The following is a 19,533-nucleotide window of genomic DNA, read 5'->3' as shown; positions in this document are numbered from 1 at the left end:
TGTTGCTTTTTTTCTTTTTGCTTAAACCTGGTCAGCCAACTTCTGCAAAAGACCATATAGTAAATATTTCAGGCTTCTTATATTAACATGATAAGAAAATGTCATTAGGCAGTCCTGAAGGAACAGTGCTACGCTGGAGGCAGGACACTATGGACACTAACTAGGAGGTAGCTGTGTCCTCTCAGATGAAAGATGGTGCCAGCATCAACTCAGGTAGAAGCAATGGGACTCATGGCACAGGCATACACTGGGACAAAAGCAAGCACATAGACTGATACAATGTGATGCTTCCCTGGTCCCGGCTTAGGCACCTAATAGGCAGTGGTTCCATTTACTAAGAAAGGAAACATAAACAGAAGTTTGGGAGTGAGTCGGGGAGGAGGACATGAGTAGTTCTGTTTTTAAAATGTTGAACTTCAGGTGTCTGTAAGACATCTACGTGAAGTATATACTCAACAGCTCAACATGGAACCCAGAAAGGATGATGGTCATGACAACGATGGTATCACTTACTGAGATTTTATTTTAGGTCAGGTAATATTTTAAGCATTTTATACATATTAACTAATTTCATTCTTCCAATAACCCTAGAAGGTGGACACTACTATTATTCCCATTTTATAGAAGATGAAATTAACACACAGAGCAGTTCCATAACTTGCCTGAGAAGATAAACTGGTAGTTGGTACAGCTGGGATTAGTAATATTCCCTGAGTCTTGGGCCCATGCTTTAAACATTAGGCTTCATTGCCTCTCCTGACATGTATTTGGGAATTGCATATAATTTGGAGGGTTGGTGAAGGCACAGGAATGAAAGAAGGTACAGAGTGAAAGAAAAGGATGAGGGCTTGGGAACATTAACATTTCAAGGAGAGAGGGACCATCCGTGATTAAGGATGCAGGGAAAAAGGATAAAGATGACCAGTGGTTTGGTGCGAGTAGCTTTAGCTGTCAGAGTGGGGTTTGAACAAGACAGGAGTAATTTAAGGTGTATAAAAAATGGAGACAATGAAAATAGAATGTAGATCACACTAAAAAATTGTGGTTGTTAAGGGGAAGAGAGAGAAATGTAGGCTTTAGCATGTTTAAAAGTTGATGAGATAGAGCAAGGAAAAGGTGAAAATTGCTGAGGACAAAGTCCTAAGGAAATGGAAATATATTGTGTAGTTATCAGCGGAGGCTCTATAATTAAAATGTTTAGATTAAGTAACAGTAAGCAAATGTTATTTAATCTCTCAAAGCATCAATTTCTTTACTTCCAAAATGGGCATAATACTACTATCTCCTTCTTAGATATAAGGCTTAAACAAGATAACACAGGGAAAAGCAAGGATATAGTTAGGTGCTTAGAAAACATTAGCTATTATTATAATTGTATCTGGACCACAGGTAGAGGGGCTACTCTTCATTAAGAAGGGAGACATTTTTTATGACAGAAAAGAACGAAATGATAGGAACAGATGGCAGGTAAGTCTGGTTGGGAGGGAAGAGAGAGGCAGCTTTTTACTGATGTTTCTTGATGTTCTTGGTTGAGAACAAGGCCAGGCCAACTATTGGAGTAAGGGGCTGCTAGTAGGACCGGGCTTGGGGAGAGCAGAGAGCCTTGCTGGGACACTATCCAGTGAAATACCAGGGGCCCTCAGCAGAGAAAGCTCCATGCATGAGTCTGCTTAGAAGGCCAAAATGACATGGCTCTAAGACTTGTCCATCTGTGCTCAGCAACCCAGATACAGGAGTGAAGAAAGCAGAGTGATGAAATTATCTCATGACGCAGGGTTTGATGGGTAAGTGTGATAAAAGATTAAGAGACATAGGTTATTTTTGGCATTAACAGCAGTGTGACTAAAGTGATAGAATTTGGGTTTTAGGCTGGATAGGGAAGGAAATAAAGACCAAAAAAAAAAAAAAAAAAAGAGGGAGAGAGAGAGATGATAATTTCAGAAAAAGTAAAAGGACCAAAGGAGTGCATATTGATGAAGTCAAGATGCTGGATTAGGTATTAGGGATATTAAAAAAAACAAGATAGCTATATTCTAGCTTTCACAAATCTTGCAGTCTAGCGTAAGGTAGAAAATTAAACAAATAATTAGAATTAAAAACATCACAATGATAGAGACTAAAATCTTAAGGGGGTACAATGTAGAAGTACCTACTAGTTGCAGAATTGGTTGGGAAAGGTTTTCTATGGAAGTAATTGCTAAGCCGAGATCTGAAGGACAAAGAGAAGTTAGCCATGAGCAGAGAAAGGAAAGTATACTCTGTAACAAGGGCATGAGCAAAGCTCAAACACAGAGTATGAAGAAGCAAGGACTGAAAGGCTTGTATGACTTGCCTATAAAGACACTGGAGTTTACATGGGACCAAAACATTAGGACCACAACTCACTATCACTTAAAAGGAACAGTAAGCAAAGAAATCAGCAGTCACAGTGGTAGTAGTAAGAATTAAGATCTTGAAATATAGCTTAATATGCTAGCATGCAGTGCACTAAAATTCAAGATTAAGCTAAAAAGAAACACACTGTACCTTTGAACGAAATGTTGGATGAACAAAATAAACAGCCTTCAAATTCCTCTTGTATCTGATTTGAAATAAAAACAAGGGTTAGTATGTCATGCTATGGACAATTAACTCTGCTAGAGTATAGAAATATATTCACAAAGAAAACAAGTTAAAAGTAGCTCTAGTTCACTTATTGAATTTTAGGTGAAATGTCAAAAAATGATTCAGAGAACTTTTCATTATTTAAAGCTTTTGTTTTATAAAAGATGTTGTTTCTCTTGGCTGCGACAGAGCCACCTACAGGTAGAACAAAATAATTTCATATTTAACAAACACTGCCATTTTTTTCTATTGCACTAGAATCTCTGGGATCAGACTATGAACTAACATACTCATGGATCACTGGGTCAAATAAAATAATATTTATATATGTATTTTGATAAAAGTAACATCTTATTAATAAAAAAGGTAGTATTTTTGTTATTTTTTATAAAGATTGGTAATGATCCCAACCCTTTTTCAAGATGTTTTTTAAAAGCAGGAAAAAGTTTACATATGAATTTCCTTAGATGCAAAACATGCTGGAGTTAAGGAGGGCCTCCTCATATTAAAGTATCTTCTCTATATATGATAAAATTCTGTTACATGAAACACATTTTTTTGCATAATACTAAGCAATATTTGTTTATTGATTAGTATTAGGAAAGAAAGAAGCTATCTCCCCTCTTCATAATTTGCAAAAATAACTAACTTGACATCAACAACATCGTAGAGCTTCTTCAGGAAGTCAGAGTCCAGGTGATTGTATTCGCTGGTCAGTGTGTGAAAATATACTAATACATACTCTTTCACAGCAATGTGATCCATTACATGGATAAAATATAAAAGAGCCTAGAAGAAAAAGAGAAGTAAAAGTAAGATCATCTTGCACAGTGGTCTATTTCACAGAAGCCAAGAATGAGACAAAACCCAGAAGACTAGTATCATCAATGGCCCTGGCACTGCAGATGGACATCTCGGACAAGGAGTATCAATTCTCTTTTAAAAGATCTTCAGGAAAGTGAACTATACCAGTGTTATGTAATTCTCAGAAATGGTACAGTAGGATCCATTTTTGCCTTGTTTTTTCTAAATGGTGGAGATCAATCTCTATCGTCTCAAATAACTCTTCCTATACTTAAAAGAGTTCTTCAGTCAGCTGCTAGGTTTTCCCTCTGTAGGATAATGATATTAATATCATCAGAAGTACAATTTGTAGACTTCTGATCTTTCCTGATGTTTCCACATGAACTCAATGAAAATCTCTGCAGTCTCTACTGGGATACAGACTTAGATCTCTCACGTAACCAAGAATTGCTATACAAGGACATTATGAGTGATGCCTCCCTCCCACAGCTCACTTTGAGGACTAATTTTTTGGCATCTTTAACGTTGACCTGAATGAGAAAAATGAGAACAGTTTTAGTCAGTAGATGGCAATGGACTGGGCAGCTTTCTAAGGCTCAAATTTAACATGATCCAGATCACATCAGAGAAATAAATATTAGAGAAATGGTCCATTACCAGAAGGATGAAATGTAAGAGAAACATTAAACACAAAGCAGAGATACAATATGGGCAGGGCCAGGATGACCCAGTGGTGTGCCTATAAACAATGACATAGAGGAAGCTAACAGTTTACAAGTGAAAGATTATTATCAAACAGGCGATTTCCCAGTTCTCCTCAGGAGAGTCCTTGGCACTGAGAGGAGTGGACTGAGACGAATTAGCATCCAACTACTGGCAGAGCTGACAGAAGGCACTAAGAAAACATAGTATCTTCCAGTTTGTTGGTTTGGGCCTCACAATATATCTCATTATATTATATGAAATGGTACATAGTGGATATTCAGAACACCAAGAAAGGACACAACAAAATCAAATGCAGAGATTCATGTTTTTATTGGTTATCAATCATATTATAATGAGAATGAATCAATGTCATAATGATTGTTATTACACAAAATGAGTAGAGACTTATGATACTTATGGTATCATTTGCAACAGCTGAGTTTTTCCTCTGTGTGTGTGTATTTTTGTTATTATTTCTGCTTTTGCCAGACTGCTTCTGGTCCTCTATCTACTCTCTACCCCCTCCCCAGGGCAATTAAAATGCTCATTTCCAGCTTTAAATTCTCCATCTTTAACTTAACCTTTTTTCATTATAAGGAAGTATAAGCCACATGACAGAAAAATGGAGAAAACACATTCTCCCTAAAACCATTAAATCCATTTTGAAATATTTACATTTTGAGTTTTTACCTTTATGCTTAAAACATAGCAAGTTAAGGTCAGTTTGTAGGCAGCTTAATGTATCACTTTCTCCCTTGCCAATATTATAAGTATTTCTCTACAGTACTTGTCTTTAGAATCATAATTTTTAAGGGTCACAAACCATTCCATTTATGGATACACCCTAATTACCTGTTAGGAATTTAAATTCCAATTCTATGCTACAAATGAGCCTGTGGTAATATGCCAGGTCCAGCGCTTCCACGATTTTTTAAATGTAAACACCAGTGACCAGGAAACTAAGGGCTTGGCCAGAAGCAATTATCTGCTTTTGTATAACTGCGTTTTATGTTAAAAATAGGTGCGATTTTTACATTTTTTAAGGGCATAATTTGTTACTGTAGTTAAGAATGATTTATTAAAGTGATTCTCCTCTCTTTCAGTCAGTTTCTAATAATACTGATATTCTAGGACAATTTACATATTTATCTTTTAGATTCAATGGTCCCTTGCCCAAGTATTCCAATTTGGGCAGTTTCAGGGTCAACAGCTAGATTATTTCCTTAGTACAAATTCTGAAGAACAGAATTCTTGGGTCAATGGATGTGACCATTTTTATCATTTCGATTCATCTTTGATGACAATGATTATTATTTGAGATTTCTGGCTAGTTTTGAAGGCAACAAAAGGTCTGTCATTCTGATTCACTTTTTTTTTCGCCCCCCCGGACTACTAATCATTTTTAAAAGCAGCATCATTTTCTTATTTACTTTGCCAGAAATACCATTTTTTCTTTTATGAATCAGCTATTTCTGTCCTTTGCCTCCAAATGAAGGGATTGTGGCATTATGACATTTTGGGTTAACTACATCTCTGACTTCTTCTCTTCAGATAGATATTCAAAAGTTAATTTTTCTTTTTTCAAGAAAAGCAGTATTTGATTGTTAGCACAATTATAACCTAGAGTGATTCCAACCCAAAACTTGCCAGTTGTGTCATATCTGAAAGAGAGCAGTTGCACTTTTTATCACATTATTGGATTCTACTATTTTTTGTTTCTCCTACAGAACCGAACCAAACCCCTAACTTACTGAAATGGTCTGTGCCAACATGCAGAGCCAGGGTCGCTCCTCTGCCCAGATACACACAATTCTGCCCCATCTCATATTCTAAGTTCTGATTCCAAATTCATACCTTACTAATCATGAAAATCAACATTATATGTAAAACAGAGCCTTTCTGTGGCTTACCTTGTCCATATCTATTAATGTGACAGGAATGTTTCTTCCAACTACCACCATCACTGTGCGACCACAGTTATCAACACCTGTGAACAGGAAATGTGATCAGCGCCCAGAGACTTTATTCTAAGACTGGACTCTGATGTTATAAAAATATTCTACACAAATATAAAAGATTGAAAATCAAGAACTTACATTTTTTACATTTTATCTTCAGATGTCTTTCACTATGTGGAAAATAATCCTTTTTTTTTTTTTTTTTTTTTTTTTTTTTTTAGCTTCACTAAATTTTGATGACTACCCTTACTACTAAGATAAGTTTTCTTACAGGTTTTAAATCAGGGACAGCCAAAGGTACGGCTGGAGGGCACAGACCTTTTATACATAGCTTTTTGCTTAAGTTCACTATGATTTTTAATAACATTAGTGATCCAGGAAAAACTACTTGGAACTCAACTCTGAAAATTAACAAGTACTGTCTGAAAAAGAAATTTAATGCGGTAAGGAGTGGAAATCTGAGAAATTTCACCATCTCCATCATATGTTTATGTAAGGTTTGAATTTTGTACAGCAAGTGGAAGACATTTTTAAAAGCAGAAAAAATGTTCAAAGGTAAGAAAAAGGGTATTAAGAAGAGGTAAGAAAAAGGATATTAAGAAGAAACAAAGTTGACCAATGTAGAACTGTAAGATGAAAATCTGTAAGTTGATGTGTTGTTTTTACAATCTTGACAATGAGCAAAAACTATCCCCATTAGTATAAAAATTACTTTTCTCACAGATAAAAAAAAAAATCAGAGAAAAATGAAGTTTCTAACAGCATGCGAGAGAAGGTCCTTAATTAGTAAAAGTTACTTTGTCCTTAAGCTCACCTGTTTGGTATAAGGCTTTTAGAGAAGCAATATCAGATAGATCCTCAGATCTTGCTTGACATAACCAGCGATTGTAACTAGAGAAATAAAGGACATAATTATTAAAATAACCCCTTGTAAATTAAATTTACAAATGGAATCTGTTTTTATCTTTCCCTAAAGAATGGGATTTTATTATAAAGTGCAAGGAATTAAGGAGGTCATTATACTATGCAGAAACTCTACTAATGTGTTATTGATAATACAAATGAGTTACCGAGTAACTGAGAAAGGATGGTGTTCATACTAAACAATTTAAAAAAATCCTTTATGATAAAGTGAAGACTATTCATATAAATGGCAAAGATACCAAGTACTCAATTTAAGTTTTCAAATACTGTTATTTTCCTTTACTAAAAAACATGCAAATAGAGAATCTTAAAACAAAAGCAGTTATCTAAAATAGTTGTTCACTCATCCAACAACAACTTGGTATTGAGAATCCTACAGTGAACAGATACGGTCAGTGCCCTCAAGGAGCTTACTTTTCATAAGAAAATGTTTTCATAATGTTTCATAGTTCATAAATGTTTTCATAAGAAAATGTTCAACATATTATGTGGAACCACAAAGGAACTAGGTAATTTTATGCAGGAAGTCCAGGCCTATTTAATGATTGGTTAATCAAACCAGTTGCCCCGATAATGCATATAGCAGATCCTAGGGACCGCAGCCTGGCTTTAGCCAAGAGGGCATTAAAACTAGAAGACATTAAAGATCTCAAAGAGGGCAAATGACCTGTAAAAGGTTGAGCTTATCTTAGTTACGAGCCAATTATTGGTGGAGCTGAATTTGAAACTGTACTCAGATCTCCAGATTTCTGAAAAGGTTAGTATTTTTTCTACTATTTCATACCACTTTCTTAAAATTCAAAAATTCATTTGTGAAAAAAGCTTTCAAGGCACTGAAATGCATGAAAAGCAACTTTTTTCCCCAAAGATTTTATTTATTTGACAGAGAGAGATCACAAGTAGGCAGAGAGGCAGGCAGGGGGTGGGGGGGAAGCAGGCTCTCTGCTGAGCAGAGAGCCCAATGAGATGCAGGGCTCAATCCCAGGGCCCTGAGATCACAACCTGAGCCAAAGGCAGAGGCTTAACACACTGAGCCACCAAGGCACCCTGAAAAGCAACTTTTAAAGCATCTAGGTCACATAGGGCAACATCCCGTAACATAAGGAAAACTAAACCAGGAGGGGATGACTTGGTTTCTAATCCTATCACTTTCTGTGCAACCTCAGTAGGTAAAGCTGTTTCACCTCTATGGACTTGCTTCCTCATCTGCCAAGTGGTGCTTATGCAGAACACTTTTCACCTATAAAGCACAATTACACAGCTAAGGATATTTAATAGGAAGCCTATTACATTTGGATTGTAATCAACAATGCCTGCTAGTGTCACAGAAATTGCAACTGCCTATAAAAAAAAAATACTTGGTATCACATAGTTCCACAGTTTTCCTTTTTAAATTAAATTTGGAAACTTGGGGAACCTGGGTGGCTCAGTCTGTTAAGAGTCTGACTCTTGATTTCAGCTAAGACCATGATCTCAGGGTCATGAGATCAAGACCCAAGTTGGGCTCCATGCTGGGCATGGAACCTACTAAAGATTTTCTCTCTCCCCTTTGCCCTTTGTCCTCTGCCCCTTATCCCCTTCCTTTAAAAAAAAAAAATAATAATAATAAATAAAAGGAAACTTGCCCACCTATGTAAATTGAAAAACCAAAGAGAAAATAGCTTTAAATTTTGGTTTAAGACACAATTTGCAAGTCAAGAGAAGACCTATGTTTATGGTAGTTCTCCTTATCCATATGTTCTGTTCCTATTTTTACATGGAGTCACTTCCTTGGTTATTCACACTAAATTCCCAATCGTACTGTTTTCTCATTGTCTTATGATTAAGTCATCTTCACAACAAGACTGAACAGAATGCATCTTAAGTGGCTTATAAGCATCATTGGTCTAGCACAAATCATGCAACAGGAATTCAGTAAATGTTGGTTAATTTCTATACTTCATTCTTGGATTCATTAGCTCATTTCTCAACAATGTACTGTGTTCATGCCAGGGCCTGCAACATAGTAGGGACTCAGATCTTTGTTTAATGAAATAGTAAACATGAATATTATTCAAGATATTTTGGGGGGCATCTGAGAATGATAGCAAAAGGTCCTTGGCTTCAAAGAGTTTAAAGTTGAACATATCAGATAGACACATAAAGAATTAACTCTGTGATAAGACACAATGAAACAAGCAATCCAGCAGAAGTCTAAATATTCTATCACTATGCCAAGGGGAGGAGAGGAGGGCAGAATGAGGAGGAGTGGAGTGGAGGCAAGGTCCAGACATGTGGAATTAACTGCTCCCCCTTCTTTGCACCATAAAGATTAGCACAGGCTTCACCCACTTACAGCCAGTGTTTGCTTCTGCTCTTAGACAAGAAAGAGGGAATGCATCTTATTTGTCTCTATATGTTCAGACAATCTCCAGGGTTACTCCTGATGCTGAATAACAATGTGTTCAAAGAACTCTGAAAAATTCTTTTTTCAAACTGGAATTCAGGTGCACAAAACAGAATTAACTTTGGTTCAAAACACTCTCATCATGGGTACACACATGGTTTTCTTTAAAAAACTGATCATCTAGGGGCGCCTGGGTGGCTTAGTCAGTTAAGCACCTGACTCTTGATTTCTACTCAGGTCATGAGATTGAGTCCCAGTCTGGCTCTGCCCTCAGTGGGGAGTTGGCTTGAGAGACCTTCTCTCCCTCTGCCCCTCCCCCCACTCTTGGGCCTACTCCCTCTCTCTCTAAAATCAATCAATCAATCAATCAATCTTCAAAATGTTTTAAAAACCGGTTATCTAATTAGTTATTTTTAATGAAATAAGCATCCTGAAACCCCAAACAAAAGGTAGCACCCAGCAATAATCTACCTCTAATCCCATGATCATTCCCCTTTGATTCTAGCCCCTGCCCCCATAACCAGTCTCTAGAATCGCCCATCCATCATTTTCTTGCTTCCTTTTCATATCCTTTTGGTTCATCTGATGTACTCCTAAAAAACTTTTTGAAAAAAGCTTATTATACTGTATGCAATCTTTTGGGTCTGACTTGTTAGATTTACTAGACTGCTAGCACTGGGTGGCAATGCTGTTCATTCACTTTGCCAACTACATGATGTATCTGTACCATATGGAAACTAGAGTTTTTTTAATCCACTCTCTTACTTACCAGTACTTGGAACTGTTCCCAGGTTTTTGCTCCTGTGCATACTGCTACAAACAACTTATTGTTATTGATCAACTTATTGATCACTGAACATGATACATATTTCCTGGTATATGTGTGCATGATTTCTCTTGGGTAGATACACATGAGTTGAAGTGCCAGGTTATAGGTATATTCGGTTTTAGGAAATAAGACCAGATCTCTTATCCAAAGTGGTGTACCCATTTATACTTCTACAAGCAGTGAATATGAGATCCTATGAATCCATGTCCTTCTCAACACTTGATATCAGCAGAGATTTTAACTTCTGCCAGTCAGGTCTGTAATGGTATCTCATTTCTTTGGTCACTAGTGATGTTGGGATCCCATTCATGTTCAATGGACATGTTCCCTCTTTTGTGAGATGCCTATTCATACTGTTTATTTTCTATAGGCCTATTTGTTCTTTTCTTACTTGTAGGAATTCTTGGTATATTCTTGATAGTAATCATTTGCTAGTTATATTTACTTTGAGTACTCCCATTCTATACTTTGCTTTTCACTTTCCTTAAGATTCATTGCCCCACTTGCCAGTGTTCTTAATTTTAATATAATCAAAGCTATTTTTTCTTTTATAGTCAATGCTTTTTATATCTTGTTTAAGAAACCTGTCCTTTCTCCAAGGTATAAAGATACTAGCCTACAGCTTCTTCCATGAGTTTTAATTAAAAAAAAAATTAAGTTCTTAATCTATTTAAAATTGACTGTAGTCCACGGTGTGAACTATGAAATACCATCAACTCTAAAATGTTTTGAACCTTGATCTGTGATAAACAACTTGAGATCCTAGAATAGATTTTGGTTGGCAAAAGCAACATCTATACAAGCATGTTCATGGGGAAAAGGCTTATAGCTTACATGAGAATTTTAAAGGCTTTATGATTCAATAAAGGTTTAGTATCATTGCTGAGACACTGGTGCTGCTCCAGATTCTAAGGACTGAAATGAAGTCCAGGGCAGCAACTCAACACTGACAGCTTCATCTGGTATTTTCTTTATTAAGTCTCCTCCATTCCCTCTAGGATCATGTAAGCTTGATTTGATTATCTAGTCAATTTTATTTTCTTTTAAATAAGTATTTGGGAGGAGGGAATAAAAGCAAAAAATTCCTTAGCCAGTAGAGAAAAAATGCTTCATTTCCCTCATCTAGTCAGAAAATATTTTAAAATTTCCATTATATCTCTTATAAACTGCACCTCATTTTTTTGCTGTTGTTTCTGCATTTTATTTCAATAAAGATATGTAAGCTTTTATCCCAATCCAACAATCAAAAGCTAAAAAAAGGAAAACATCAACTCAAAATAGTTTCTTGTTTTCTTTTTTTTTTTTTTAAGATTTTATTTATTTATTTGACAGAGAGATCACAAGTAGGCAGAGAGGCAGGCAGGCAGAGAGAGAGAAAGAGAGAGAGAGAGGAGGAAGCAGGCTCCCCGCTGAGCAGAGAGCCCGACGTGGGACTCGATTCCAGGACCTTGAGATCGTGACCTGAGCCGAAGGCAGCGGCTTAACCCACTGAGCCACCCAGGCGCCCAGTTTCTTGTTTTCTTAGAGCTTATTCCAAATAAACAGATTTCTATTACTTGTTGGGTAAACTAATAATGATAGGTAAACAGTCACACAAATTATGGCAAATTGGCAGCAAAGGTGGCCACTACAGAGCTCTGAAGGCAGAAATACTACATAGTTTCTCAACAGGCTGCAATCAACTAAGGTTGGTTGCTGTCCTCATAAAGCTAGTTAAAGGCAATCTCTTCCAGTTAATCAATTACTGTCCACATGCATAGTCACAGGTTGAATGATGAAGAAAATTTACCCTAAAAACTCTTAAAAGACTAATGACTAACCTATTTGTGTACAACCAACAGCCTGGGTTTTGGAGTCAACACGAGTTTTTCCTGGCCTTAGGCAACTGCCCCACCCTGACTTAGGACCCTTGTGGTATACTTACTGCAGCTTATAACTTAAATAAGTTATTCATATAGTAATTAGTTTAACATTCTTCTCCTCTGCAAGATTCTAAGCTCCATGAGGGCTGAGGCTGTTCTGTTTTGCATGTCACTTTAGTATGCTTTCAGCATGACACCTGGCACATTGATAAGGGCTCAATAAATACCTAATAATGAAGGAGATAAAGTTTTTATTGTGGGAAATGACTCAAGAGTCGTAGGCAACTGGTCTTAAGCTGACTGAGGAAAACTAATGAAAAAGTTACTGTAAAAGAATTTTTTAAGTTTTAAATCTCTGTCTTTGAAAAAGAATATTGCTTCCTAATTTTTGTAGTAAGCCAACTTCTTCCTTATGATATACCCAAATTAGTGTCACAGTTGGATAGAAAACCTAGAAATATTAATAAAGAACCAGAAAACATGCTAATTTTTTGGGGGGGGAGGATTACCACACAGAGAGAATGATGTGGTAAGGCAGTGCCACGAAAGCAATGATCTAACCCTATGTAGCCAATCCATGGGAACTTTAGTTCTATTAATGATGGAAGAATTGAAAGCTTTCAAAAAAATGCTGCTAACGGAAGATCTACTTCCTCAGATTTAGAAAATGTGTGTGTGTATATATATACATACATATATATGTATATATATCTCTCTCTCACTTGCTTAATTTGATCAATTAACACAGTTAACAGAAACCAGACTCATTACATGTAAAAAGCCTTATTTAGAAAAAATAAAATTAATAAATTAAAAAAAAACAACCCACAGCCTGCAATCTTAAACAGTCAGCACATGACAGAGTATGCAAACAGATGACTCGTAGCTCAGTTATACCATAAACTTCGAAACAAGTAGTCATCAGTTCTCAAACTTTCTGGTCTCAGGGCCCTTTTATGTTTATGTCAGTTATACCTACCAATATTCACCATATTAGAAATAAAAACAGAAATTTTAAACGTAATTATTTGTAAATCTCAAAACAATAAAAAGCTTTTTTATGTGAACAAAAATAACTTCTATGACAAAAATTGTGTTTAGGGAAAAGAGTTAACCTTCTTTAATGTCTTTGCAAATCTCTAAGTTCTGCTGGATTCTCACATCTGCTTCTGCATTTAATCTGCTGCAATGTGACATCGTAAGTAGCCTCGGAAAACTCCACCAAACACTGTGGGAATGAGAAGGAAAAGGGCAAATGTGTCCGAGTAGCATTATAAAACTAGTTGTGGTCTCACAGGCTCCCTATAAAAGGGTCCCTGGTTCCTTGACCACACTTTTGAGCTGCTACTATTCTGAAGTATTCTGCAGTATAGCTATGAGACACCTCATCTTTAATCATCACAGGCACTGGACACTTACATGGGAAATGTGAAAACCTTTTGATTCAGACGTAGCTTATTACTCAAGAGAACTGTGTGAGAGAGGCACCTAGCCCATTTCTTAGTTCAGGCTCTGGGAGCTACAGGCTGTGCTCTTCTGTCAGTTGGCAACTATGTACTGACTACATGGGCACACAGCCTGACCACCCTTCAGAACACACCCCTGACATCTGAAGGTGGTGTGGCTCACTCATTAACTTTAAAACAGAAGGACTACCTTATTTATCTCAGTATATTTCAGTACCTAGAATATTATCTTGTACAGAGTAAATATCCAATGTTTCCTGAACTGAATGGAAACTACTGACTGCATAACAAATATGAATCTCAAGATCAAGGCCTTCTACTAGGACAGTACTTTCCATGCTGTGTTCATATTCCTTCCTAGAACCTATTCCTTTGCTCTGGACTCCTTTTCAAAAAGGTGTGAATAGATTTATTTAAATACTGCCTTGAACTAGTCATTATTAAGTAAAACAAATGTCCTCATTAAAGAGAGAAAGAGACAATGACAAGCCTCCAGTCTAACAAACTTCAAAATTTCCAGATTATCTGTAACTCTCATGGAGAAATGGGAAAGATATGAGGGGTGTGTGAATGTGTAAGAGAGAAAAAGAGAGAAGAAGAGGTTGGCTGATTGGAGAAAAGTGGTAACAGTGCAGTTCTTTGTAATATGAACACAAAAAATCTCTAGTCCTTTGCCAACTTGTCTGAAGCCGGTTTGTTTAAGTGGGCTGAAGAAGGTGGAAGAGAAGGGAGATGTGCCACAACAGCCATTTTGAAGGCTCTTTCTCAGTGAATTGGAACTCTGGGCAAGCCAGTCTAGGAGATTACTTACCCCATGTAAAGGAGACACACTAGATCAGTATTTAAACACAAAAGAATCACTTAAGAAACTTTTTAGAAGATTTCTGAGCCTCTTCCACAGAGATTCTGATTCATGAAGTTTGGTGTGGGGCATACACATTTTTAGTAAGCAGCCCTGGTGATTCTAATGCTCACAGACTGCATACTCCACTTTGGAAAAACTGTTACCAGATGATCACCAAAACTCCTTTCAACTATAAGGTACTGGTGACCAGTGGTTCTCAAAGTGTGGTCCACTTTTTTAGGGGGTTTGCAAGGTCAAAACTGTTTTGACAGTTTCACAATGACACTGAAACATCATGTGCCATTTTCACTGCGTTGACATTTGCACCAGTGGTGCAAAAGCATTGTTAAGTAGACTACTAGTGCTCTAGAATGAATCAGGGCAGAGGAACCAGATTCAATACTAGCAGTCACTGTACTTCACTGCCAAAATTCTCACAGGAAAAAAAAAAAAAAAAGAAAAGAAAAGAAGAAAGAAAGAAAGAAAGATAAAGAAAAAATCCAGTTTAAAAATGTCTTTGATGAGGAGGTATAAAATTAATTTTATTAGATCAACCCTTGGAACACGTCTTTTTAAGATTAATGTATCATAAAATGGGAAGAGCACATAAAGTAATTCTGCATACTGAAGTATGAGGTTGTCTTGAAGAAAGGCACTGTATGACTTGTAAGCTAAACTCTATTGCTTTTTTTCATGGAACACTGTTTTTCTTCAAATAATGACTGGCAGACAAACTGTGGTTATTCAACATGAGTATTTGGCAGACGTTTTCTCAAAATGAATAAAGTGACCCTATCATTTCAAGAAAAACAGCCAACGGTATTTCTTGCCAGTGATAAAACTTGAGCTTTAAAATATACATATATTTTTGGAAAATTTGTATGCATCCCCAGAAGTTTACAGTTCCTAATACTTAAAGACTTTTCTGATGAGATCAGTGGCAATATTAACAAAATGTAATTTTTTGATATCATATAATGAAATGTATCAGTATCTAGGAGATCTGAAAAATTCAGTGAATCAGTATTTTCCAAAAGACAATCCATCATGTTATAATTCATGCTGTAAATTCCTATTACAAAACCCATTCCAAGAGCAGGATAGAACAAACATTTTAATATAACAGAACATAAAAATTCACAGATATGCTTTAAGATTCCATATTATAACTAAGCTTTAAGAAACTACCACTTACCGATTTATGTTATAATATCAAAGAAGATCATAAGTTAATTGAAAGGCTATTAACATATTCCTCCCCTTTCAAATTATATATCTAAGTGAGGTTAGATTTTCTTTATATACTTCACCCAAGATAACTTATTCCAACAGTTTGAACACTGATATGAGAATCCAGCTGTCTTCTATTAAGCCAAACATTTAAACACTGGCAAAAATGTAAGACAGTGAGTGCCGTATCTTCTCACTCATTTTTTAAAAGAGTTATTTTTAAAAAAACATGATGGGTTATTTTTAAATGAATTAATAAACAATTTCTCATATGATAAATATTGGTAGGTACAAACCATGTAAACAAAAGCTCTCTGGCATCCTCAACAACAAAGACTAAATTGTGTGAGAACCACTGCCTTTGACTAGAAAAAGGTATCCTGACCTAACAGTACAAGAATCACAATGTGAAAAAGTTTCAAAATATATACAGATGCCAAAGTCCCAGTCATGTGAGGGAGAGCCCCCTCACTGTATTTAGGGGAAAATGTTTGTCAGATGATTCTTACACATGCCAAGTTAAAAAACCATTAAAACTATTACTTGATGGTGACTGCCTTTGCAAAAGCTAGTCATTGCTGCCACCTAGTGGCAAATTTGCTGTCAATTCTAAATATAAAATCAAAATAACATGAAGACCAGAAACTCAGAGACACAGCATTCTATCTAATTCTGTGAGGAATTCCAGAGGCCATCTAGTCCACTCCCAGTTTATGGATAGAGACTTAAAACAACCACACATCACTGCAATATACTGTGATAAATGCTAATGCTATGCTTTGGTTAAGTATAGGGTATGAAAAAGAAATAGAGGAGGAGGCACCTGTTCCAGATTTCTCGTCTATCCTGGCTTATCTCCAGGGAGTTAAATTTTCAGAAGAAAGTACTTTTAAGGTGAAACCTGGAGAATGGGCAGGAATTAAAGGATGAGGGTATTCCAATCAAAAGGAATGGCAAGTACCAAAGCTAAAAGGTAAAAGAGACAATGATTTACTCAGTTCCCAGAACAGCAGTGACCAACCTCAAGAATTTGCTAAGTACCAGGTGCTCACAACAACCCTATGTTAACCTTTCAACTAACCCCATAAGATAATGCTGATATGAACTGTTCAGAGTTTATCATTTTTCTTTCCTTTAAAAGTTTCTGAAAAGCAGCTAGCTTTCCAAGGACTGTTAATCCTTGGAAAAGCTTACCCAGAAGTACATAACCTGCTTTCCTTTATGCTTTAAAAAGGACTTATTCAGAATTGCTTTAGAAAGCACCATAAGATACCTAGGAATATACCTAACCAAAGAGGGAAAGGATCTGTACTTTGAAAACTATAGAACACTTACGAAAGAAATTGAGGAAGACACAAAGAAATGGAAAAACATTCCATGCTCAAGGACTGGAAGAACAAATACTGTTACAATGTCTATGCTAGGGGCAACTGGGTGGCTCAGTGGGTTAAGCTTCTGCCTTCGGCGTAGGTCATGATCTCAGGGTCCTGGGATGGTGCCCTGCATTGGGCTCTCTGCTCAGCGGGGAGCCTGCTTCCCCGGCCCTCCTTGCCTACTTGTGATCTCTCTCTCTCAAATAAATAAAATCCTTTTTTTTTTTTTTGTCAGAGAGAGTGAGCACAGGCAGACAGAGTGGCAGGCAGAGGCAGAGGGAGAAGCAGGCTCTCCGCTGAGCAAGGAGCCCAATGTGGGACTCGATCCCAGGACTTCGGGATCATGACCTCAGCTGAAGGCAGCCGCTTAACCAACTGAGCTACCCAGGCTTCCCATAAATAAAATCTTTAAAAAGAAAAAAAAAACAAAGTCTATGCTATGCAAAGCAATCTATACATTCAATGGAATCACTATGAAAATACCGTCAACACTTTTCAACAGAGCTGGAACAAACAATCCTAAAATTTGTATGGAACCAGAAAAGACCCTGAATAGCCAGAGGAATGTTGAAAAAGGAAACCAAAGTTGGCAGCATCACAATTACAGACTTCAAGCTCTATTTCAAAGCTGTAACCATCAAGACAGTATGGTACTGGCACAAAAACAGAAACATAGATCAATGGAACAGAATAGAGAGCCCAGAAATTGACCTTCAACTCTGTGGTCAACTAATCTTCAACAAAGTAGGAAAGAATATCCAATGGAAAAAGAGTCTCTTCAACAAATGGTGTTGGGAAAATTGGACAGCTACATGCAGAACAATGAAACTGGACCATTTTCTTACACCACACATAAAAATACGCTCAAAATGGATGAAAGGTCTAAATGTGAGACAGAAATCCATCAAAATCCTAGAGGAGAACACAGGCAGAAATCTCTCTGAACCCTGCCGCACCAACTTCTTGCTAGACACATCTCCAAAGGCAAGGGAAACAAAAGCAAAAATGAATTATTGGGATTTCATCAAGATAAAACGGTTCTGCAGGGGCGCATGGGTGGCTCAATCATTAAGCTCCTGCCTTTGGCTCAAGTCACCATCCTGGTCCTGGGATTGAACCCCACACTGGGCTCCTTGCTCAGCAGGAGCCTGCTTCTCCCTCTCCTCCCTGCTTGTGCTCTCTCTTACTATCTTACTACCACTGTCTCTCCCTCTCTCTCAAATTAAATAAAATGTTTAAAAACAAAAACAAAAACAAAGGCTTTACACAGCAGAGGAAACAGTCAACAAAACTAAAAGACAATCTACAAAATGGAGAAGATATTTGCAAATGTGTTATCAGATAAAGGGCTAGTATCCAAGATCTATAAAGAACTTATCAAACTCAACACCAAAAGAACAAATAATCCAATCAAGAAATGGGCAGAAAACATGAACAGACACTTCTCCAAAGAACATATGCAAATGGCCACCAGGCACATGAAAAAATGGTCAACTTCACTCAGCATTAGGGAAATACAAATCAAAACCACAATGAGATACCACCTCACACCAGTCAGAATGGCTAAAATTAACAAGCCAGGAAAGCACAGACGTTGGTGAGAATGCAGAGAAAGGGGAACCCTCCTATAGTTTATGGGAAGGCAAGCTGGTACAGCCACTCTAGAAAACAGCATGGAGGTTCCTGAAAAGGTTGAAAATAGAGTTACCCTATGACCCAGCAACTGCACTACTAGGTATTTATCCCAGAGATACGAATGTAGTGATCCAAAGAGGCACCTGCACCCCAATGTTTATAGCAGCATTGTCCACAATAGCCAAACTATGGAAGGAACCCAGATGTCCATCGACAGATGAATGGATAAAGATGCAGAATATATATACAATGGAATATTACTCAGCTAGCCAAAAAAAGAAAAAAAAAAAGTCTTGGGGCACCTGGCTCAGTCAGTTAAGCATCTGCCTTCAGCTCAGGTCATGATCCTAGGGTCCTGGGATCAAGCCCCACACTGGGCTCCCTGCTCAGTGGGGAGCCTGCTTTTCCCTCTCCTGCTTCCCCTGTTTGTGCTCTCTGTCAAATAACTAACTAAATAAATAAAATCTTAAAAAAAAAAATCTTGCCACGTGCAACAACATGGATGGGAACTAGAACGTATTATGCTAAGTGAAATAAGTCAATCAGAGAAAGAGAATTATCACATGATTTCACTCAAATGGGGAATTTAAGAAACAAAACAGAGGAGCATAGGGAAAGAGACGGAAAAATAAAACAAGACGAAATCAGAGAGGGAGGCAAACCATAAGAGACCCTTAATCATAGGAAACAAACTGAGGGGTTGCGAGAGGGGAGGGAGGTCATGGGATGGGATAAGAGCTTGATGGACATTAAGGGAGCACAGGATGTAATGAGCACTGGATGTTATATAAAACTGATGAATTACTAACCTCTATCTCTGAAGCTAATATTATACTACATGTTAATTAACTGAATTGAAACTAAAAAAGAAAAACAGAAAACATGAAAGAAATGGAATGGCTTTATAAGGTCC

At 37.0% G+C, this 19,533-nt stretch overlaps 1 protein-coding gene across 4 annotated transcripts in view; it reads right to left on the bottom strand.

The window, feature by feature from the left end:
• Positions 1–19,533, bottom strand: part of GDAP2 (ganglioside induced differentiation associated protein 2) — a 68,004-nt gene that overhangs the window by 12,781 nt on the left and 35,690 nt on the right. For all 4 annotated transcript variants that reach the window (XM_013045047.2, XM_004771056.3, XM_004771057.3 and 1 more), the window contains 4 exons: positions 6,886–6,962; positions 6,024–6,100; positions 3,254–3,393; positions 2,527–2,581 (listed from right to left, as the gene is read on the bottom strand). In XM_013045047.2, coding sequence (XP_012900501.1) covers positions 2,527–2,581; positions 3,254–3,393; positions 6,024–6,100; positions 6,886–6,962 — 349 coding nt within the window. The remainder of the gene's footprint in view (positions 1–2,526; positions 2,582–3,253; positions 3,394–6,023; positions 6,101–6,885; positions 6,963–19,533) is intronic.

This window comes from Mustela putorius, unplaced genomic scaffold (genome assembly GCF_011764305.1).
Source record: "Mustela putorius furo isolate JIRA1106 unplaced genomic scaffold, ASM1176430v1.1 tig00000585_pilon_pilon_pilon, whole genome shotgun sequence".
Classification (NCBI taxonomy): domain Eukaryota; kingdom Metazoa; phylum Chordata; class Mammalia; order Carnivora; family Mustelidae; genus Mustela; species Mustela putorius.
Note: the sequence above shows the minus strand (reverse complement) of the source record. Positions and strands in the feature narration are given on the sequence as shown.